This window comes from Bemisia tabaci, chromosome 7 (genome assembly GCF_918797505.1).
Source record: "Bemisia tabaci chromosome 7, PGI_BMITA_v3".
Classification (NCBI taxonomy): Eukaryota; Metazoa; Arthropoda; class Insecta; order Hemiptera; family Aleyrodidae; genus Bemisia; species Bemisia tabaci.
Window position 1 is genome coordinate 47,668,784 of NC_092799.1, and position 24,749 is coordinate 47,693,532.

The 24,749-nt window shown below is 40.7% G+C and overlaps 2 protein-coding genes across 5 annotated transcripts in view; one reads left to right on the plus strand and one right to left on the minus strand.

Moving 5' to 3' along the window:
- The window catches only part of Reck (Reversion-inducing-cysteine-rich protein with kazal motifs), a 122,070-nt gene that overhangs the window by 37,512 nt on the left and 59,809 nt on the right, over window positions 1–24,749 (minus strand). For both annotated transcript variants that reach the window (XM_072302720.1, XM_072302719.1), the window contains exon 3: window positions 4,461–4,544. In XM_072302720.1, the coding sequence (XP_072158821.1) occupies window positions 4,461–4,544 (84 nt within the window). The remainder of the gene's footprint in view (window positions 1–4,460; window positions 4,545–24,749) is intronic.
- LOC109036822 (uncharacterized) overlaps window positions 1–24,749 on the plus strand; it is a 319,487-nt gene that overhangs the window by 2,141 nt on the left and 292,597 nt on the right. The gene's annotated exons all lie outside the window — the stretch shown is intronic.

Below are 24,749 nucleotides of genomic sequence, written 5' to 3' on the forward strand. Positions count from 1 at the left end.
TTTACAATGCTCCTTAGAGTATGGTGCACCTAGAGTTTGTAGGAACAAAGTTTGGATGTTTGGATGCTCTAAAGAATAATAATCCCAAAAGTCATGAAAATACCTAGCTAGTTTAAAGTCATGCCACACCAAATAGCCTCATTTTGGTAAAATTTGTGCTCTACTACTTCATTCACTGGTTGTTTCATGAATAATTCATCATTCCATACGGAGTACCTATGATTTATAAGGCAACGCTCTCATGAATTTCCATAATCATCTGATAGGTTGCTGAGTGATGAAATTCAGTATCGAAAAACTTGCCGCTAGCATTAATACAAACATAGGTGCGCTTAAGAGGGATGATGTGCGTAGTTGAAACAAATGAGCAAAATTATTTTATAACTTGGAATAAGCTTACAGTGTAATGCCTATGACAATAAGTTATACTCTTTTTCCATTAATTTTCTCACGCAGGTAAATGACAACTCTATAGCTATTTAACCCCTCCCCCTCCCCTGTCACCCTTTTCCTGTGAGCCTTTCCAATAGGTACAGATACATTTGACTACCTTAGGTAGCCCCACTACTTTCAACTACCTATTTCCAGACTGATCACAAGTCAGTGGGTGCTATTAAAATTTCCGCTGAATGTGTTAGTGCTTTAGCAGATGTTGTTGTTTACTTTCCATTCATTCAGGATTTTCAAATAGCCAATAGTACCTACTTAATATTTTATGGCCACACCTTTCTCCATTCAAAAACGAGCTGATATAAACTACAAAAACCCTCAAAAACATTTTCGGGCAAAAAATCCGGTCGAGGAAATTGACGTGTTACATCTTATTAACCAAAAACATTCCCTTTCACCCCTCCAAGAAGGTTGATAAAACTAAGTAAGTAACTATGAGATGACAAAAACCTCTCTTAAATTCTCAGGGTCCACCAAGGCCACATATGTCCAAAAACTTACTCCTTATGGTTTAAAAAAAAGAAACAAAAAATAATCCCTCAACAATAAGAAAATTTTAAAAAAACCGATTTTGTGGTTCACAGATATGTACATAAATCCTTCGAATGAACTTGAAATCAAAAAATCGGTCGAGAAAATTTAAATGAATTTTCTCCTTCAATTATGAGTTCCGCAACAAGCACGACTCGCTTGAAGCTTTCCATACACGAGCCGCAAGAAACTAATTTCTTCTTTCTTACCTACTGAATGTGAGGAGAGCGGGAACATTTACTTTTTCCTTCATTTATACAGGATGCAACAAGCATGACTCTTGCGTTTGCAGAAACCCTTTCATTAAGGAGATCGCGAGAGCCTTTACCGCGTTCATTTCCAAAAGGGATTACTCCAGAATTTCACATTTTAATAATTTAAACGATTCATCTGTTCTTCTCTTCTCTCCTTCTGTCCATTGACAGAAATACAAAATTTTTCCGACTCACTGACGCGACCGGCTCGATGCGTAAACAAGTGTGGATTACCTCTAAAGTATATAAAAAAAAAAAAAAAAAAAAAAAAAAAAAAAAAAAAAAAAAGAATAACACTTAAATCACAGCATGGGTGTGAGTTTTCTTATATCGAAACTTAATTCAATTTTTTTAAATAACTCCTCTTGTCAAATGGGACCCATTTCGTGAAAATGAAAAAAAGGAAAAGTAAACGAAAACTTTTAGCCTTCTCACCATCCAAATCATATGGTAAGCTTACAGTAAAAGCAACCATGATTTAGATTCAGCGAAGTTAATCGAAAGAGTCTGAAATGTACCTATGTGGTAAAATGGGTCCACTGGTAAAACTGAAGCTGGCGTCAGGGATAAAAAGGCACCGTTTCACTGAGAGCATCGAGCCGGTCGCGTCAGTGAGTCGGAAAAATTTTGTATTTCTGTCAATGGACAGAAGGAGAGAAGAGAAGAACAGATGAATCGTTTAAATTATTAAAATGTGAAATTCTGGAGTAATCCCTTTTGGAAATGAACGCGGTAAAGGCTCTCGCGATCTCCTTAATGAAAGGGTTTCTGCAAACGCAAGAGTCATGCTTGTTGCATCCTGTATAAATGAAGGAAAAAGTAAATGTTCCCGCTCTCCTCACATTCAGTAGGTAAGAAAGAAGAAATTAGTTTCTTGCGGCTCGTGTATGGAAAGCTTCAAGCGAGTCGTGCTTGTTGCGGAACTCATAATTGAAGGAGAAAATTCATTTAAATTTTCTCGACCGATTTTTTGATTTCAAGTTCATTCGAAGGATTTATGTACATATCTGTGAACCACAAAATCGGTTTTTTTAAAATTTTCTTATTGTTGAGGGATTATTTTTTGTTTCTTTTTTTTAAACCATAAGGAGTAAGTTTTTGGACATATGTGGCCTTGGTGGACCCTGAGAATTTAAGAGAGGTTTTTGTCATCTCATAGTTACTTACTTAGTTTTATCAACCTTCTTGGAGGGGTGAAAGGGAATGTTTTTGGTTAATAAGATGTAACACGTCAATTTCCTCGACCGGATTTTTTGCCCGAAAATGTTTTTGAGGGTTTTTGTAGTTTTAACTCGCTTACTCGCCGGTGAAAATGCGCAATCGCAGATCACCATCGCTGCAATCACTCCATTGGCCACCTTGGAGTCTGCTTGGGCGTGCGTAAGAGTGATTTCAAGAGCTCGTGAAGGATTCATCGTGTTTGACGGATGAGCTCTTCAGCCAATGTATACACACATCAACTGCAAAAAGAGACTAAGTGCTTTGGCACGTTGCTACAGGCACCTATCTGTCAATGAAAATCGATGGGACGTATTTCATTTTAAAACATACCAAAACAGTTGGTTCTTTTTTAATGAACTTTATACATCCAAAATTTCAATTCGTTCTTCATTTTCTGATTCTCTTACCATCCTTGACTTTCTTGGCTTTTCCCTGAACTAAGATCGGAATTCACGTTGTAACCTCAAAATCAGCGACAACAGGTCAATGTTTTAAAATCTTCCGAGAGAGGGCCAAACGCACCTTGCTCTGTTGACCCAAGTTTGGGTTTGAAGCGAAGAAGTAACTAAGCTAACTGCGGGACAAAGCTTTGGGTATCACACGACTTTGAAGGCGCTTCAAGCGAAGGATTCCTGGGGGCTCTTCCTTGAAGGAGGTATCACGATGGGAGTAATTTCCCACTCTTAAAGCACTTTAATCGAACGTAAATAGTGAGAACGTTTAGTTTCTAATTCCTCGCACATGAACTGAAACATCAATTCAGCACAGCCGTGAAATGATTCGTGAGTGCTTGAAGCCGGGTGATGAAAAGCTCAGTAAAATTTCCCGCGGTCCACGGCGCACAGTAGAACGAGCTAATGGAAGAGGTCGGACATAAATTTTGTGGCTAAAATTGCAAATTTGATGTTTATAAAGTTAAAAATTCAAATTCAAGGGGTGTTTTTCAGAGGAAACTTCACGCAAAAGCCAATAAAACCACTTTGAACTTTCTTGTTTTATATTTTCAAAAAAATAAGATTTCAAGTTCCCAGATTTTGTCCGACTTCTCTTATTGACTCGGTCCGCTGTGCGGCCCACGGCGGCGTTTGTCCACAGAAAATCCTACATTCAGTTGAAACATCATCGTAAGCTACTTCAAATTTAATCATGGTTTTAAGGATTTTTAAGAAAACAATGATAATGTGAATAAAAATACATAGCCTCCATGATGATGAATGTATGCTGGTTTTATTGGCAGAAAATTTCAAGAATATGGTTGCGATTTTATACTCATACTACTCCACGCTTCGTCAGGTAGTTAAGTTCGTTGCCTATTCAACCAAACCGTGACTTAGGTCAACGGAAACGGAACTGAAATGAAATTTATTGAAAATAGTTTTCGGCGTAACGCGCCTTCATCTTTGCGGGATACAATACGCTTTGTCAGGGAGTTAGTTTAGTTGCCTGGCCGGCTCGAACCCAACTTTAGTCACCCTTACCGTCATTGAGGATTGCTCTGATCATTTTTGGACACAATTTCGACTTGAAGCGCGTCATTTTTTACAGGATATACTCTCTGATCACGTGAAGTGTTGCTATTGGTTGCTGGCACAAATTAAGCATTTTTGACTAGTTGAAGCTGTTTATGGTTAAAATAAAATAACAGTGGAATGCAAGGGAAAAATAATACGAGATATTGCGACGAACTGGGAGTGAAGGATTTAAAAGGTTTAAAATAAAAGCTAAGCATGCTTTTTTTTTTTTTTTTTTTTTTTTTTTTTTTTTTTTTTTTTTTACTATTCAAATAGCCCTCAAGGGCTAATCCCACGCTTTAAGTCCCATCCCCCCTCCGTCCCTACTGAACCAGTCCTAGGCAACCATTGTTTGAGACCATCAAACTCGGGTCGCCTGGCCGGGAATCGAATCCGGGACCTCCCGATCATAGAGCAAGCGCTACAACCACTACACCATAGGAGGCCGACTGCTGCAATGCTCGATAGTACAAATTTACAGAAATCAACATACCAATTGAGGATTGCAAACGTTTTCGAGATCTGCAACTCGCTGCAATCGGGCTTGTGTATCGGCCGCAAAATTTGACGGAGATAGCTGCAAAAAAACAAAAAAAAAAGATTAAAATGAATTTTAAAAAAAGGTGCGACTAAATGTTGTACCAATGATTAATACTGCGTCGAGTATAAAAAAAAGATAAAAATGAGATCTGCGCGGCTGCCAAATTTACGTCTCATTAACTGGAAATATTACAACCAGTGATCACATATCGTCACCTCCCGGCTAAAGTATCACAAGCGCCATGCGACGTTTAAAAATTTTCACCGCCATTTTATTTTTCTACAGAGAAATTGTTCTCCGAAGCTGCCAGAAAATCGCATTGAATTTTCTTTGTGCTGCCGATAAAATTTAGTGAAATTTTCAAACAGATTCAACCAATGATTTCTCTGAAAAAAAATGAAAAGGCGACGAAAATTTTGAAACGTCGCATGGCGCTTGTGATACTTTGGCTGGAAGGTACGGATTAAGGCGGATTATGTTAAAGTATCAAAACACATTATTCATACATTGATAAAATATACATTTATTTTAATTCCACCAAACATAATAATTGCTTATAATTATAGCCACATTTAAAGATAATTTACAATTTCAAAATAAAAAGTGTACCTTACTAACTTAGCGCTTTCGCATGCACTTATTCATAACATACACTGTATGCATGTCTATACCCAAGAAGAAAGCTTTTCCATGATCAGAGCTCGTCACCTCGAGTGAACTATAAATGAGGATTTAGATTTTAATTAATCACGAGTACAATGGTACAGTCTCCCATCGCGACATTCGTTATTACATGGGATTATGCATAAGACCATAAGATCGCATCGAGCGAAAAATAAACACGAAGGCGAGAAGTGTGGCCGCAAAGTGAAAAAGTGGTTTGGAGACTTAGATCCCTAATTTAGATACGGAGCTCACCTCTTTAGTCTTTAATCTTGGATCAGTCATGACTCTTTCGCAGTTTCGTCGTGTCGCCCTCTCTGCATGTCGCATTTCTCTCTCTCCCCCATCCTCCCCTCTCCCCTCCCTTCCCCTTCTCCTCCGACGTGCTTCGAACTTTTCTGTTTCTAATTCTCTTCTTTTAAAAATTTGCGTTGAACTTATTTTCGCCTCACGTCTCTCTCAGTATCTGTTCCGATAAAATGTGTTGGCCGTATGAGCCATTGTTGTGTTGCAAGCACTATAATGAAAATAGATGACTATGTTCAATTTTTCAAGATTCATTAATTTAAGAAACTGATGCGATAATGCGGTTGATTCCAGGATCCTTTCAAGGGTTTTTTCGCGGGTGATTAAATCAATTAAATCTGGGTTTGAAATAAATTCTGTGAGAAATTCACGGGTAAAATCAAATTTTTAAGCATCAAAATGTGAGTTCGAACCTTCTTTCCGCCATAGGGCTTCATATAATTTTGAAACTTTGAGGAAGTTTCTCTCGGAATAGCACACTGAAAAAAAAAACTCCGGCCATGGGAGCCGCAGTTACGGGCTATATAGAGTTCCGGGCTCAAAGGCCGAAAATTCCGGCTGCTGGAGCCGTAGCTTCGGCCTCTGGACCCGGAGCAATCAAAACTACGTTTCCAGCAGCCGGAATTTTCGGCCTTTGAGCCCGAAACGGACGGTATGTCTATAAAGCCCGTAATTGCGGTTCCCACGGCCGGAGTTTTTTTTTTTTTCAGTGCAAAAACTGCACTTATGCGCCTTGTCCTCCAAGCCCCTCAAATGGTCCTGAAATGACAACTTCTACCACTTTCCCTACTTTTTGGTTTCGTTAAGTTTCAATCTCTACGCAGCCTCAATCCTGCGAGCTCCTGCGTTTCTCAACCTGGGGTGAGACTCAAACAAAAGGTCAGGGGGCCGGCCTCCCAACTACAAATACTGCAACAACTTCATAGCTTTGAAATTTATTTTTCTCATTTAACGCGGACGCAAGACTGTCACGACACTCTATCAATTATTACACTCACACTCGCACGAATGCGTCGCCGCTGAATTCTTGCGTTGAGACCGGGTGGAAAGATCAAATCACGGAGCAGGCCAGCTTTCGTTTCCCTTGCCGGGTTTGACCGTTAGGGCGTTGGGCACCCGCGCCGTAACCGTAACTGCTCGACTGAAATTTATGTTGAATTTTAATTGATCTCCAATCCGCACGGAAACGAAAGTCTCGATTCGTCTCGTATCCTTCGATTCTGGCGCACTTCGTTTGAAAAATATCAGCTCGCTTCTCTCTCAGACTGGTTTGTTTCAGGATTTTAGTGGAGCAATACTGTAATGGCCTGGTTACACGATCAAATTCCCGTCAAATTCCGATCAAAATGATGACCAAGATGGCGGTCGAGAGTTATCTAGATTGATGAGTAAAATTAATTAAAACGGCGTGTTGATCGAAATAAGCAAGGAATAAGCCCGGTTGTGTGGAAATCAGATGAAGGATGAGCCCCACAGCTCCATCATCTACCATCAAATTTTTGCAGGCCGCAGAAATTTGATGGTAGATGGTGCGCACCAGTCACCATTTGATCGGGATTTGACGGGAATTTGATCGTGTAACCAGGCCACGACCGTCTGGCCACATGGGCCGCGGCCCATGGCGGCAAATCTTGAGGGCGGCAAATTTTGCAATTTTTTTAAATGTAGGTATAAACAAATATCGGATTTAGAAAAAAAAATACAAACGAGAAAAGGCGACAAAATCTCTCATTTCCTGAGAGTGTAGTAATTTTTAATTTTGTCGTCTTTCAGTGATACAAGAGACAGCACCTTTAATAATAATTAGTCGGGTCAAGAGAGAAACCAAACACGCAATTTGGCCTGGAACGGCGCGGCGCAGAGAGCAATGATGACGAGGACTCGAGATGAAAAGGAGAAGTCATCGGCGCGGCGATTGGCATGTAACACATATCAGCGCCTACAAGACTGCACGAATACCTCACGCGTTGTATCAAACTTAGTGCGGTCATTGCGGTCAGCGTGAAACGGATAGCGCCTACAAGAATGCATGAATACTTCACGCATTGCGCCAAACACAGTGCGGTCAGCGTGAAACGCATGGCGCCTACAAGGCTGCGCGAATACTTCACGCATTGCGCCAAACACGGTGCGGTCTGCGCGGCGTGTCGGCGAAAGTTAAAATCATTAAACCACATTCATGTTTGTTCTTTCATAATTTTTTCGTTCATTTCTTATGAATGGAAGGCCTTGTCCAAACAGAGATAGGTTTACAAAACTTAACTTTTGCTAGTAGTGTTGACAGGGCATCCCCAAAAAATGTGTTCAATACGAGTAAACGCGTCTTATGCACCCCTCCCCCGCTGGCACGTTTACTTGATGGTTTTTATTGATATTTCAATACGAATGAGAAGGAGGCGGCAAAATACAGGCGGCCCATGGGCGGCAAGTGGGTAAATCTGGCCCTGTACGGAAAGACGGTTAAAAATCGTCGATCTCACTTGGTCTAAGACTTGACTCTCTCCCCCTCATTTCGCTCACTTGCTTCCCGTAACGACCACAATTCGAAACTTGAGAAAGGTCAGTTTTGCCGGGGATAATTAATCGGAAGCTCAAGTTCGGTTCGGTTCCCGGTGATGCGGTTTAATTATGTATGCAAGTAGCCAAGCTCGAACAGGGGGATCGAGGAACATGATCGGTGAGCTGTGAGCACTGTGCTGCTGTCCTAAGGAAAAACGCCACATGAATCTTCGGACGTTGTCAAATTTCTTTCGATAAAATACACATTTTCGGAAAAACTTGAGAATGTTTCTGTATAATTTTTTGTAAATTTTGACAAATGATTTAATTTGGCTATTCCGAGAGCGCTAAATTGAGAGGAAGCAGATGGGGGCAATTTTTCCCTCTGAATTCCATAGACACTATAGTAAAAATAAGACGGGCCATGACTTACTGTGTGAGTACAGAAACTTGGGTAGGTAACGTTGCTGTGGAGACAGTGGAGAAGATAAGTCGTTGTTTTTACTCAAGCACGTCTCAGAAAGTCAACATTTTTCTTCCGCTTGCATAAAAATTAGTAAATTTCAAATAAAAAGTTTTGAAGAAGTTTTCTTGTATAATTTTTCGTTCATAAACTTTCTCTTGGCTACCTCAAAATCATACTTCGTGAGCTTTCGTTTGCACGTGTATGTGTTTTAAACCAGCAGCTGTCGCGTTGATGTGGTGGGAACAACTTATATATAAAATAAATTATTCACACAAAGAAAATTTTCTCCCCCTCCCACCTACCAAGTTTCACAGATTTGACGCCTTTGAGCGTTTCTAAAAATCTCAAGAAAAAATATTCGAAACCATTCTCAAAAATCATCATTTTATCGGACGAAATTTCGCAACCTCTGAATACTCATACGGCGTTCTTCATTAGCACGGCAGTGTAGCCTGACCTATCAAGTGCCATCCCGAGGCGCGGCGTCACGGATTCATTTAATCGTGAGTCATGTTTAGTGCGTTCTTTTAAGCGATTCGTGGGCCATGGCAACGTGCTGTTACGGGGTTTCGCTGGTAATCTGATCGAGCTCATGAGTCGAATCACGATAATTGGGAAAATCAACGAGAGCTCCCTGCCCCCTCCCCCCCCCCCCCGGTGCCCCGGGCCCCTTGCATGTGTGGTCCCCCGCCTTGCCTATTCCATACTACGCGCCAAAACAGTTGTGTTGCTTCGTTCACTCTCCGCGTCCTTAATTCGTCGCCCCTCTGACGTAAGGACGCATCTCGATTAGAACGTGAGCCCTAAAGAGTATGGGGGTATATGAATAACAGGGCTCACGTTAAAATTGAGATACGGGCTTATGTGAGAGGGACGACGAATTCTCGTAATGAACCGGGGGTCATTGATTCTGAGCGCTGAGTCTGGTATGTATTTAAACGACTGTTGTGTGGTGGATGTGCCATGTGGAATTCGAGTTTTCTTGAGCTGTGAATTTTTATGTGTTTTGGAAAGCGACATACATGTTTGGGCTGTGAATTTGTATGTGTTTTTGAAAGCGACGTACTTATGACCGTCCACAGAAAATGGAGCCATGTATACTAAAACTCCAAATTTTAGTCGTAGTACCCGAGCATAGGAGAGAATCCTTTGAACGAATTATCGCAAGGAACACAGAAAAATGTCAAACAAAACCATGGCTCACTGAGCAATGTTTTTCCAGATAATGATTCTCAGACGACGATTCTCGTTGAGTCAACCGGAAAATTCTTTAGAGTGACAGGACGTCTGTTACATGTAACAGAAAGCCTTCGGTGATAAGAACATTTCCTGTTGCCTCAATGAGAATTCTCGTTCGGGGATCGTTACTTGGAATTTTTATTGATCCAACAGAACTTTTGTCTCCTTGCCTTGTTCTTGTCGCGGAAAGTCAGCAATCGCCGGAAATTTGCAAGCGACATGCGTATTAACTTAACTCGTCAAATTACAATCATTCGCATCGACATGGTAAAAGTTTCATTGGTAATAATTTAAAACGCACTTGGAGCGCCTTCAAATACCACCGATACTCCCCGCTTTGCCAGGCGGTTAGTTTAGTTGCCTACTTGAACCAAACCCAACCAAGGCTACTGATTTCACTGCACGCGCTAGCGAATGCGCTCGTTTGAAAAACTGTTAGAGTATGTAATACTATTTTTTTAAAAAAAAAATAAATAAATAAAAAAAAACCATAAATTTCAATCGGCTAGACAATCAATTTACTTAGAATCGTTGAATGTTAATAACCTCTTCATGGCGTCAGAGTGTTGCCAATATTTACGAGAATCACGTGACTGGGTCCATCTCGAAAAATGAGGAAAAGTTTTCATGGGTGGGACTATGACAGCCGTGCGCGTGGGGAGGGCTGACTTTCCCCAAGTAAAATGGATTTTGCTGAATAAAGTGGATGGCACATCTTCGACCTTAAAATTTTAATTCAATCAATTTTTTGGTTAGAATAGCTCAAATTTCTCATGTTACGACTTCTCTTTCCAAAATTTTTGTTAATAAGAGGCCTTCCTTTCAGAACTCAGGACGTCTCCCGCAAAAACCTTTGGAGTTTGGGGGTCACTCCTGATCCCATTGAGCGCAGTTTTTTCCTGTGCCCCCCGACCCCCTAGATGCAGTGCCCTTCTACCCTTTTTCCGAAAAAATGTCCTGTATGGTTCCGCCCATGGAAGTTACATCGGTTGCAGAATCGTTGTTGCTGGTTTATTTACTTACTTCAATTTTTTTTTTTTTTTTTTTTTTTTTTTTTTTTTTGGCGGGTAAGAGGTGCGAAATTCGCAAATAGCGCGCAGCGGGGCGAGAGAGCGGAAAAACCACTGGCGATCCTTTTGAAGGCGGATAAAAATAGCGAGTTCGCGGAGCTTTGGCGTTCGAAACGCGAGAACGACAGTGGCGATGCGTGGATCATCGACTATATCGAACATTCCCCAATTGAAGCTATGGTGAAGGATCGATTATTAAGGTATCGATCCTTTTCCATAGGATTATATGAAGGATCATTCGATTCATCGCAAAGTACAACACGCCCCTGGAGCGACGGGCAACGAGTTGGTTGACTGTGTTGACACCGGGACACGTCAGGCGTGGCCATGCATGTCGCGTGTCTTTAGCTCAAAGGGATTTAGCCGGGTGCCAGTGAAATAACTGTTTGATCGAACTGAAAACAGTTTCGGCGCGGGCATCAAAGCGACCCGCCTCCAACGTTGTTATACATTGATACAAAATTGAAAATAAGCACACTGGAGTCGCCGACAAAAATATTATCTCCTAGGAGTGGCTCTCACTGGAAAAAAAAACACATTGGATCTTGAGTCCAGACTCTTGAAAACATAGACCAAAAGAAATACGCTGGATTCAATCAGATTTAAGCTTATTGTTAAATCAATAGGAAATCCGCTCAAATTAAGAGGCTTGGTTCTTGATTTAAGCAAAAATCCGATTGAATCAAGAGTATTTTTTCTTGTCATTGTTTTTAAGAGTCTGGATTCTAGATCCAATGTGTTTTTTTTCCAGTGCATAAACCATACCCTAATAGAAATGACCTTTAAAAATCTATTTTCGAACACTCCTATTGAGGTGTTAAAATGTTCATTTAAGGATACCCTTTTTGGCAATTTTTTAACGGAAATTTAATTCTTCGGGATTTATGTTAAAAATTCTTAGAATAATCGCAGTAAATGTTCAAAAGTTTTCCAACTTACTTGCGATATTATCTTTTGTAAATTTCACTTGAGATAATACCCCAAAAAGTTCTCTAGAACTAACGTTTTATCAGTTTTTTTTGAGAGTTGTCTCTTTCAAAAGTACGAGTTTATTGACTTTTTTTTTTTTTTTCATAGTCGTTGTTACTGAGGAAACACATTGGAGTCATAAATGACAAAAATTGTCTACTAGATAGGGCTGATAAATCTTAGTGGGTAAGAATGTTGAAAAGAACTTGTCAAAAAATATAGGGGAGCTGTTGAAATTTATGTTTCGGAAAACCCTCTTGGGATATTTTTAAAATAAATATTTACTTAAAAAATCATTTTAGAGAAACTACCATTTCTTCAAGAGTGTAAAAACTTAGTTTGTAAGTTTCAAAATTTTGAAAAACTGAATAAAGAGAAACGTCGACCTTTCCTCACCAAAGAGGCGACTGAATTTCAATTTCAGAGGTGAAAGATCTGTATGGCACTCACTTATTGAGTAACATCCATGACATTCTCTAGAGGGGGCGGGGGTAGGCCCCCGTTAGCTTTCCTTAGTTCCGCTTGTGTATGTACACATCAAATATTTGCAGAGTAAAAGTTGAAAATCAAATGGACTACATTTTGCAATTTGGATCTATAGATTCTAGCCCGGTTTAAAAACAACGTATATACCATTAGTTTCCCTATGCGCAGAAGTGTTTTTTCAGATAAACCAGAATTTAAAGTTCCAAATTGCAAAATGCAGTCCAAATGCTAGTAGAAAATTCAGCAGAGGAGAATGAACCCCTCCTCTGAATTTCGACACGAGTGAGTTTCCGTCCAATGTGACGACGCGACGCGACTTGGACGTGTCTTCCCGCGTCAACTCGGCGTAGTTGATAAGCTCCCAGTTGCGATCTTTTCAGCGCTTATCGAACTTTAACTCGGATGGCTCGATTCTCTCTCTCATGAACCTCATGATACATTGTGAACTGAAACCACTGGAGAGCGCTGATGTTCCTCCGATGAAACTTTCATGTATTTCAACCCTAATTTTTTGTGGTGGAACCCGGCCTCTTTTTTAAAAATATAAACATACAGCAGAGATAAAACTATCCCTCGGATATGACTTCTCGAGGCCCCAAAAAATCGCCCATTACACTGAAACGAGACGCTGATTCTTCAGATTCTTGCCGATCAAACCGAGGGTAAAGTGATGACTAGATTTCTGATTCCGTCATTCAGTTGGAGATCAGTCCAGTCCAGTATCCAACTGTCCCAAGACAACTCATCGGTCACTTCTCGGACGATAGTGACTATCGTCCGAGAAGTGACGGAATGGTATAGTCACTGAAGTCACACGTGTAAGTTACATTGTGACCCGCTTAAGTATTAGGAGGATCCCTCAGGGAAAAGAAGGAAGGCATACACACAGGATTGGCTAGCATTAGCGGCCATTAAGGACCCGGTGGTTCGGATGTATGCTCCCACCGGTGCCCCCTTGGCAAGGGAATGGGTAATACCTTCGCTATGATTCTCTACCCTGGTGCTCGGACTGAGAACATGATCTCCCAAATAAATATTCGAATTTCCCTTTTTAAACCGTCTCAGGACCAATACTAATCGGGGCCCGAATCGGAATCTTGTTGGTTAATACTGCCGCGCTAAGGAAGAACGCCGTATGAACATTGGAGAGTTGCCAAATTTCCTTCAATAAATTGTTTATTTTTAAGGAAAGGTATGAATATTTCTCCCTGAAATTTTCGGGAACTTTAGGTAAAATTGCGAACAAAATTATCTGAAAAATTGGCAGAAATATATTCAAAAATCTGTCTGAAAATTAGTGATTTGTCGGAGGAAATTTGGCAACGTCTGATGGCTCATACGACGTTCTTCCTTAGCACGGCAGAATATGTGCACGGCTGAAAAATGCGGCTAGAATTTAGACGTCGTTATTCGATCGCTGATTATATGGGCTTGAACCGTTGAGGAACTGAAAAAGGCTCGAGTCTGGTGAAAAAAAGCTCTACTTGCGTTCAGATGACTGTTCGTTGGCTGTTCAAAATATGACAAAAATTATGCAACATGGCGAGCAGTGCATATAGCTGGCTTTGTAATCGATTCGTGAATTCAGGGAGTAAGCGTTTCAAATATAAGCCACCTCTTCCTTCTGTCGTTAAATAAAGGGCCGTCCCAAAAGAAAAGATAGGTAAATTATTTCATCAGTTAAGCCCCCCTCTCCCCCTGGAAGGCCTTTAGGGGAGCATTCTCTATAGGAGGACCTCCCCCGGAAAATTGTTTAAAAAAGGGTAACTTTAAACCTCAATTTTCATATTATCTGAGAAGAAAAAATATAGTCACTTTCTTTACGATCTTGCTGTTGAAAGTTATGGATTTAATTGGTATTTTTCCAGACGCAAAAATTGGAGATGGTCTTGGAATGCATAAAACGAGAAACAGCAAAATATAGACTTTTTTGAAAACATGAAAATAAAGTAGGTTATTAAATTGCTAAACAAAACGAATAGGAGTAGAGGAGTTTGTTTTTTCTTGAAAAATAAAACAATCTTTTTTTGAAAAAGAACAATTTTAAAATTAATTCGCGGCGCTCCCTGGACTCGGTACCCCAGGCAACCGTCTGCGTTTAGTTTACGGAGGAAAATGCTAAATGACGTAACGAGAAAGAAAAATGGGATATGCGGTCCATTTGACAGCAGAGTTCACGGATGCCTCCAGCCATCCCTTTCCGTCGCTCCTCTGCCATAAAAGCATATCTTTGATCTCACGTGAGCCCTGTTGTTCATATAACTGCATGCTTTCCAGGGTTCACGTGAAAATAGAGAAACGTCCTAACGTCAGAGGAGCGACGTCTTGGCCGCATCGCGTCGCGTTTGAAGTTGAGTCGGCTGCGCGTCATGACGTGTGAAAACACCTCGGTCAACGAGTGTCAACTCCCTTTGATCTCCTTAGACGTCCGAGCCCTTTGTTATTTCTTCTTACACCTCTCTATTTACTTAAAGAATCTCTGTACCAACGTTAGTTTTCTCTCCGATTTCTTCTTCGAATGTCCCGTAACCCTTTTTCAGACTACTGACGTCATTCCTCCCTTGCGACTCTTTTACTGCCGTGCTAAGGAAAAACGCCGTAGAAGCCTCTGGGAGTTGCCAAATTTCTCTTCTTAAAAATTTAATTTTAGAAGAAAATTATGAGTATTTTTCCATGAAGTTTCCGCCTACTTCAGAGCAACTTTCAAATGAAGTTCTCTGAAAATCTGAAGGAAAACGTCCAAAAGTTTCCTTGAAAATTCGTATTTTAGCGAGGGAAATTTGACAACGACCCGAAGCTCATACGGCGTCCTTCCTTAGCACGGCAGTTTAGTGCATCCATTTTTTAAGATGCCTAAATTCGGTTTTTCATTTAGGGGCTGTATGCCCAGAACAAGACGCTGAAAATGGGCAGCTGAATGTATTCGGTCCGTTTTAGAGTGGTGCCCTAAATTTTGCGCGTGGCGCGCAAAATTCATGAATGGTATTCCTGACTTTAAGAGAACTTAAGTACCACCGTTTCATTCATTTTTATTGGCAAATTGTCGATAATTTTGGGTCTTTCGTCATTAAATTGTCACAATGGAAACCGGGAATACCAAAGAAATGCGGCATTTGCCTGGATGTCAGTCAGTCAGACAGTGGGCCAGTCGGTCAGTAGGTCAACCCAAATGGGTCAACCCGAAATGGCCAACCTTTACTCTAAATTTGCCTGCTTTAATTTTAGATCAGCGAAATCTCTCAAAGTTCCTTCATTTTGTCGGGTATGTAATCCCATCATCTAGAAGTTACACTAGTTTGTCGAGATCGTAGCGTAGCCTACTTCCGACAGAGAGCCAAGCCACGAAGCGCCCTCACTTTAACTACTTGGTTACCCATCACCACAATCATTTCAAGCTCCTTCATCTCAGCGGGTATGCAATTTGATCTCCGGAGAGTTAAAATAGTTGCTCTGAGTCCAAGTGAACATCCACGGCCATCGACCATTTCGGGTAAGGAGGAGCGCTTATCCGGATGAAAATTGATTTTTAACTCTTCGGTTCTTGTCACACGTTTAAAACTCAGATTTCATCCATGACACTTCACTTAAACCCTTTAATTGGTCAATGATGTGAGTTCGAGTCATCGGTGACCCCTCAGTTTGTTTGTAACTTGACCGTATGACGACAACTGGACGTATTTCTGCCAAACGGAACTATGTGCATTATGACGTGAGCCCTTTATGAATGTATTCTTATGGGCTCCAGGGCTCATGTCTTAATCCATATAGTTCTGTTTGGCAGAAATGCGTCCAACTATTCCCACATGAATGCTCTATACTGCTGCAGAAGAGTTGGTCCAATCCCATATTCCTTTGACATTGTTGACCAAAACAAGTCGTGGTCACATCAAGATTTTGGACAATATCTCAAGGCCACCCAGTTTATGAAAACAGAAAATGACGTCAAATTACAACATTTTCGTCAATATTAAGTAGCCCGCTATATATTTTGTATAATGACTGCGACCTTCACATAATGACCAAAATATTGATGGTGTGACCACGGCTACGGGACATTAGAGTGACGTCACCTCATGTACAAGTCATTGGTAAATTTAGATAACAAGCGCCTGATTGGTCGATTCTGATCCCATGCAAGCGTTTGATTGGTTGATTCTGATGGAAAAGCGTAAGATTGTCCAATTTAGGTAGCAAGGTAATTATTCAATTCACTTTGCAAGCTTTTGATTGGTCCTATGAGAATTATTACGTCATAGTTTACCCCAGTGCTAACTACACTAGTGTGGTAACACTGGATACGAGGTGATATATACGCGAGCTCTAGCCGGAAAAACGGGTAGTTTCATTTTGGTTCTCGCGCGCGTCACATGCATAGGTGTTGGGTATGTCATTATTTCTGTATTTCTTTATTGCATATTGTTTGTTACATGTATTGTGTGTTGTGCATAAGTTTTTTTTTTTTTTTTTTTTTTTTTTTTTTTTTTTTTTTTTATATATGTTATGTTGTGTATGTGTGTATATGTATGTGTATGTTTTGCATGTTGTATGTGTTCGGCGCTGCGGGTATATTTTCTCCTTCTGTTTAATTTTTTATAATTTTCTTCATCTTAATTCTCATTTTTTAGCGTGTTGCATGCAGCTTCTTAATATTACTTCTGATTTTCTTGTATTGTTTTCTCCTTTAGGTGACGAATGCAATTAATTTTTTTTTCTTTCCGCAGGTTCTTGGTTCTTATTTTTTAGTGTGTTGCATGCAACTTTGGGTATTACTTTTTATGTTGTTTTTTTTCTTTAGGTGAAGCGTGTAATTAATTTTTTTTTCTTTCCGCAGGTTCTTGGTTCTTATTTTTTAGTGTGCTGCATGCAACTTTGGGTATTACTTTTCATGTTGTTTTTTCCTGTAGGTGAAGCGTGTAATTAATTTTTTTTTCTTTCCGCAGGTTCTTGGTTCTTATTTTTTAGTGTGTTGCATGCAACTTTGGGTATTACTTTTTATGTTGTTTTTTCCTTTAGGTGAAGCGTGTAATTAATTTTTTTTTCTTTCCGCAGGTTCTTGGTTCTTATTTTTTAGTGTGTTGCATGCAACTTTGGGTAATACTTTTTATGTTGTTTTTTCCTTTAGGTGAAGCGTGTAATTAATTTTTTTTTCTTTCCGTAGGTCCTTGCTTCTCATTTATTTTTTTTTTTTTTTTTTTTTTGCGTGTTGCATGCAGCTTTGAATATTAATGTGATTTACTTGCATTGTTTTTTCCTTTAGGTGAAGTGTGCAATTGATGTTTTCTCTTTTCGCAGGTTCTCTTTAACTTAAGTCTTTCTTTCCTCCTTGTCTTTTTGCCACTTAATGCATTTTGGTGTTGGGTTTTTTCTTTTTATTTTTGTTTTTGTTTTTGCGTGCAAAACAACAAGGAGGGAAGAACGACGTAAGTTACAGTAAATTCGCGTTCTCAGTAAAGTCCCCATGCCCTCCCTTGCTTGAAGTGATCTCACTTCAGTAGTTTTTTTTTTGCCCTCCCTTGCTTGAAGTGATCTCACTTCAGTAGTTTTTTTTCCATGTTTTTTTTTTTTTTTTTTTTTTTTTTTTTTTTTTTGCTGCAATTAATTTTCCCTCTTACTTTCGGCCCCCTCCCCTCCCAAACAGAGAGTGGGTCTAGGAATTTTAAATATTCTAACGCCCAGTTTTAGAACAGGGGGCGTACGATACCGTAGCTTTGGTTCGAAGGATGCAGTGGTGTTTCGGCACTTCGTTCAGTCGGCCGGCGGCCATCGCTTTCCAAAGACGGCTGAATCCATAACCAGGACCCGGTATGGTGCAAGTTAGAGGGCGGTAGAAGAAACCCTCGGCCCTTCTGGCGAAAAAAAAAAAAAAAAAAGATGGTCCATTTGTATGGGCGGGAGGATACGTAAAACTCCTTCATTCCTCTCTGTTTCTTTTTCTTTTGTAGTTCGGCAGTGGATCAGTAGGCCTAAAGGGGAAGTTCAACCACTATAAAGAAAGGAACAACGCGCCACTGAACTTACCTCCTGAGAAATTGTTATTTTTTCGGTCTTTCCCTCTTCAAAATAATTAATTGACAGTCAATCAAAACAAAGACAAATCCAAATCAATTGTGTTTTGATGACGGCCAATTGATTATTTTGACGAGGGTTTCTCTAAGGTGGTGTGGAAAGTGTTCTTTTAGTAAGTTAGTAAAATAATTCAAGTCGTAAGATTGCTCCTTAAAATGTCCTGTGACATACTTACTTTATTGAAGCATAATAATATGACGGAGAGAACACTTAATCTAGTCTCTCGAACAGAATTTTCATTTGTTCTCAATTTTTCGGAACAAAGGAAGAGAGGAGGCACTTCCAGTTTTGCAACAAAAAATGAACATTTATTTACAAAGTCCCGAAACCGGGTGTCCACTCTTAACGCTAACTAATTCTACTGCATGCCATCCTAACTTTATGAAAAAGTTAGTTATTTTTAATCAACGAGGAAAACTTTCTGCAAAATGTGCTCTAAATATGGACTTTTAAGCTCGTTTTGCACACTAAGCCTTGCGGGAGAGGAGACCTTGACACGCATTTTCCTCCTCTTTCGCTGCACGTGACTTTGATATTTCCTTCTAGGGGCAAGCAAACTGGGTTGTGTACAGAAATTTAGAGGTAAAAATGCCAATGATCTCAATATTATCGAACCGACACTGTAACAGTGGGTTTCTTTGAGACAGCTAATCTCGGAATGCGTTTTCATGAAAAACTTTTGAACATGGCATGCTTCTCCAAGGGAGATGTAAAGTCATGCGATGTCAGAGGCGGATCCAGCAATTTGGCAACACCGAATTACTTCACTTAAACCTATGCTACACTGGAAAAAAAACACATTGGATCTAGAGTCCAGACTCTTAAAAACATCGAAAAGAAAAAGTATTCTTGATTCAATCAGAATTTAGCTTAAATCAAGAACCAAGCCTCTTAATTTGAGCGGATTTCGTTTTGATTCGAGCGAAAATCCGATTGAATCAGGAGTGTTTTTTCTTGTCAATGTTTTCAAGAGCCTGGACTCTAGATCCAATGTGTTTTTTATCCAGTGTAAATAATCGATTCTTGTCGGAGCACCTGGTCCCTCCAAGAATCGATACATTTCCATAGGTTTAAATGGAGGAAATCCGGTGTTGCCAAATGGCTGGATCCGCCAATGTGTGATAAGAATCAAATGATTCCGCGGTGCGATCTGTGGGAGGAGGAAAGAGCGGAGCTCCCCGAGCAGTGAGGCCGTGGCGCCCTCTTAATTTAGATTTACGGGACAGGCGAGGGATCCATTATTCCAATTCCAGCCAGAAATGAGAAAACACAACGACTGAAATAGACGAGCCTCCAGGATTAATGATTCTCATTGTCACGTCAGTCGCTTAAATAACCCTAATCACCATTCAAGTCATTTCAGCTGAAAGCTTAAAATGATCTACCGCGAGAAGAGCAACAAGTTATTTCGGGTGAGTTTCAGTGGAAACCTTAATATTATACAACCTTATGAGAGTAGCTATTATTAGCGTCATGCATCGAATCGGTTTAAAAAGCGCTCGATTTAGAAGGCAACGCTATAATCAAGATAAAATGACAGCATTTTTGTAAGAAATTGACCATTGTTTCCCCATATATCGACGGTGAAACTACAAGACCACGTATCTCGTTTGCAGTGTGTAAAAATCTCCATTCACATTTTATTTTTTTGAAGGAGATCAAATCAATACCATTCCTTATAATTTTCACAGATTTTTCTCCGCACAAAGAGGAAAAATCATGGAAGTTTTCACGAATTGACGTTGAGTAATTTTCTATTTAAAAAATAAAGTATGACAGGAAGTCTGCGACGTCGCAAACCGAGATACGTGGTTTGGTAGTTTCACCGTCGATGTCTCATAAACGGTGCACCGGTGTAAGTTTCATTCAACATTGATTATGATGAGACAAAAGTAGAGAAAACTATGGTAATATGGCACTAACAAGGGGTATACGGCGTCATGCTCCAAGATATTCAGGGGGCGATGTCTCCGATATTGGACATAAAAATGCATTCAAAAAAACTTGAAACTTTTTCCTAAGATGCGAAATCTCAGGAAAAATCAGAGGATTGTTTCGAGCGGAAATCGTTGTTGGGAACCGAGAGCTTTCCCACCGCCTCTGAGACCGTCCAGCTAAAGGCATTTGGCGGCTCACCTTGACTTAGGGCCAGAGACAACAGTCTTCACTCTTTTTTCGGCTGTTGACCTACCTACATAATGGGTGATGAGCTTCGCATGACGTCATGAGCCAAACAAGTTTCCCGAACTTCGGCTTGTTTGCAAAACGGAACTGCCAACACGTTGTTGAACACCCGGTAAGTCAACATTTTAATATTAAAGTTCCGAAAGTAAAAGCTTCCAACATAGCCGAGATACGAGTGGAGGATCTCTTGTCTCTGCTTAGGGCGCTACTGAATTACTCAAAAATAAATAAAATGAATAATTTGATTTTATCAACAATTATACTGTGCTACATTTTCTGCAAAACATTTTTTTGTTATCAATACAAGCTACGAAGAAAAATCAAGTTATCCGCCAAAAAATCCGACAAAAAGAGGACAGTAATCCCGAGTTGTCACACAGCATGAGCTCAAATCTAAAAACTTCAAACACCACGCGTAAAACCGATAATTTATCCCTCAGCTCACTCCACAAGAACAGAACGAAAAGCTGAGGGTGGAGGGTAAGGGGGCGGGCGGAAAATACGACCTCCTCAACGCCGAAATAACGGCGCAATCGTCTCGTGGCGAAAAACCAACAAAGCTTAATTACAACCGCAGCACCTCGCCGCCAACTCCAGGTCCAGGACCGGAGCCCTCGGCTAGGACGTCCGTACCTCCTCCAACATAACCAACAACACACCCACCTTTAAATAAGAGCCCTACCGTCCATTTAACTCCACGCTTTTCATGGCTCACGCGAGAACTACGTTAAGCCTCGACGTCAGAGGAGCGACGCGGAGTCAGTGGCGTGGCGTGAATAACCGATTATCGATATCTCGCCATTTGAAACTATGGTAAAGAATCGATTACTAAGGTGTTCGCTGCGAACACCCTGATAATCGATCTTTTTTCATAGGTTTAAACGGCATAACAATCGATGTATCGCAATTCACGCCACGCCACTGCGCGGAGTAAGGACCGGGTCCGGGGGTCAAGCGGGAACAATGCGCGGGGCCCACAGAGACCCCCCCGGGGGGGGGGGGGGGGGTGCGCGCGGTAGCTCAACACCTGAAGACGGGACTTGCGGACCATGCCGATGGCCGGTGGGTCACGAAGAAGAATTCGCGATGCTATCTGCCCCCTCCCCTCCTCCTTCCCGCGGGGCCCCGGGACAACTTCCAGTAGAGTTCCCGGGTCCCCGAGAGCGGGGCCGCGCGTGCGGGCCCACCGGGCCCCCGGGGCCCGATCACGAGCGAGGAGGAGCCACTTCAATCGATTTCAGGGCTCCACGTCAGCTATGCAAATACCCGCGCTCGAGAGCTTCGGATGAATTGATGGTCCTTGAACTTGGATGATTTCAGCTGCTGACACCGCACCGAGAGGTAAGCGATGGAGTTGGCTTGGAACGGTGAAGGATGAGCCGGTCGTGCTGGTCGCAGAATCGTGTTTTGATGGTTTCGGCTCGTTACTTCGTTGCCTTCGCGAGAACGTAACGACATTCCAATTTTGCTGAATTTCCTCACACTGGGAAAAAAATACACATTGAATGTAGAGTCCAGACTCTTGAAAACATTGACGAGAAAAATGACTCTTGATTCAATCAGATTTAAGCTTAAGTCAAGAACCAAGCCTCTTAATTTGAGCGGATTTCCTTTTGATTTAAGCTTAAATCTGATTGAATCAAGAGTCCTTTTTCTTGTTAATGTTTTCAAGAGTCTGGACTCTAGGTCCAATGTGTTTTTTTTTTCCAGTGTACGCAAATTGAATTTTACAAGGATACTTTTGGACATTTGGACCGCGTTCGGCAGAAAAGAATCAAGCCACATCAGCTATTGCCAAATTTAACTGGGCAATTTAATTTTTTACGAGAGAACGTCTCGGCGGATTCCTTTGAAAATTTTAAGGAATTCGTTTCGTGCTACGGAGAAAATTCACTGAAATTTCGCACAACCGTTTTCAACTCGATATTAATTTGCCCGATTAAATTAGGCAGTAGCTGATGTGGCTTATTGAATGAAGTAAAGTTCCTTCGTTCGGAAAACGACGATAAGTTAGCGAAAGTAAGCTAGATTTGTTCAAATGCTACATCTCTGCGACAAATGGATCGCATTTAGCAAAAAGGAACCAGCGTGATAACAGTGTTTTCAAAATTTTGCAAGTTTTTTTTTTTCTTTTGAAAATACTAAATACATATATGTACAGTATTAAAATTTACAAAATTATTTGCCTTTGAAATTACCAATTCTTGATGGGATGCAAAACTATTTGCTATTTTGGGAGATTTTACAGATAATTATGAAGAAGCAACATTTTAACAACACAGTAATTTCGCTGGTTCATTTTTACTGAGTGCGATCCAAATGATAACGAAAATATCGCATACGGCGTGGTCCATCGTGGTTATCATGTTTTACGTCGAGCTCCAGCAACCAATGCAAATTTGCGTATATCTGTCGAAATACGACAAAATTAGACATTAATGAACTCTTAGGAAATGAGAGATTTTTTCACCTTTTCTTGTTTGTAATTTTTTTCTGAATCCGATTTTTTTGTACCTGCATTTAAAAAAATTGCAAAATTTGCCCCCCTAATTTTGCCATGTGGCCACCCCCTTAATCCGGCCCTGTCTAAGATGACTGATAGATGGACATTTGCCATTTTACCAGAATTCCTTATTATAACTACAGTAGAGTCTCGATTACCTGCGTTAATCGGGACCGGAGCTACCGCGGATAATCAAAATCCGAGCATAATCCGAGGTTTAGCCGCTAAGTATGGCCAGGAAACAGGATAGAAAAGTTTGTATTTAGAAAACAAAATGTATGTATATCAAAACACTTATAAAATAAAAGACATTAAACAGAAATGTAATAATTGGTTAAATATGAAGACATTTTATCCAAGAAAAGTCATTTTGGGAAATATCAATCCTGGAGGAATTTTTTGTAGAATATAACGCCATAAAATAGCATCGTTTATGGGCCAAAGCCACCGAAAAGCGGATGATCGAGAGCTTACTGTATCAATGTTACTCGAGACTTATCGATTGACCTAGCTGCTGAATCTGTCCATTAAAACTACATTTCAAGTAATGTTTCGGTGCCTCGCACGACTTTTTTCGCTAGTTGGTACCCCATCTCACCCCACCCTCTCCCTTCCCCACCCATCCACCCCACCCCCTCCATTCGTACACTCGGCATTGAAGAGGACGGAGCTGTTGTCGAAGATACACGACTCTCGGATCGAGCGGTTGTGTCGGGTGGCGTTTTGGAGAAAAGAAACAAGTGAGTAAATAAAAGGAAATGGCGCGGGAGGGAAATAAAACGGCACGGTCGCGGACTCGGACATGGCGCAAGTGGGACTCCGGAGGAAAGGTACACGCCAGATAATGGGGATAACTCACGCAGAGCTTGGAGCAACTGGACGCTGAGCTGGCTCCGGGCTTCGCTCCTGGCCGTCCTCCGAAAAAACCACGTATCTCCAGTGGGATCCCAATGCACATAAGTCGTTTTTGCTGAGGACGGGAGTTGGGGCTCCGGCATGCGGCACCGGTGCCACGAGCATCGGATTCGTGACAACCCCGATCGGGACTCGCGAGTTTCCAACTCGGCGCTGCGGGGATCCGCGCTTTGGCCGAGGAAAAGGGTTCGGGGAAATGATGCTCGAAGGATTTCTTTCGGTTGAAAAATGGACCACTAGACGTAGACAAGGTTAGATTACAAGCATTCTGATATCGATCGTCAAGTGCGAAACCACGTATCTTCGTTTGCGACGTTGGAGATCACCTGTCATACTTTATTTTGTTCTAGATTTAAATATAACACTGGAAAAAAAAACACATTGGATCTAGAGTCCAGACTCTTGAAAACATTGACAAGAAAAAATACTCTTGATTCAATCCGATTTTTGCTTGAATCGAAACGAAATCCGCTTAAATTAAAAGGCTTGGTTCTTGATTTAAGCTAGATTCTAATCGAATCAAGAGTACTTTTTCTTGTCAATGTTTTCAAGAGTCTGGGCTCTAGATTGATGTGTTTTTTTCCAGTACATGTAAATATTCCAATTCCCGTGTGAGGAGGAGAATTGATTAAAATGAGAGAGAGAAAAAAAAAAAAACTTTATTGTTTCTGTGGATAATCAGTCAATTTCGAATACGGCAAGTCCAATGGTCCACTTTCCAGGTATACATCCTTTATTGGATCGCATTTAGCAAAAAGGAACCAGCTCCAGTACAGTGTTTTCAAAATGATGCAACTTCTCCCTTTCTTTTAAAAATACTTAATATTTGTACAGTATTATAATTTACACGATTATTTTCCTTCAAAATTAACCAT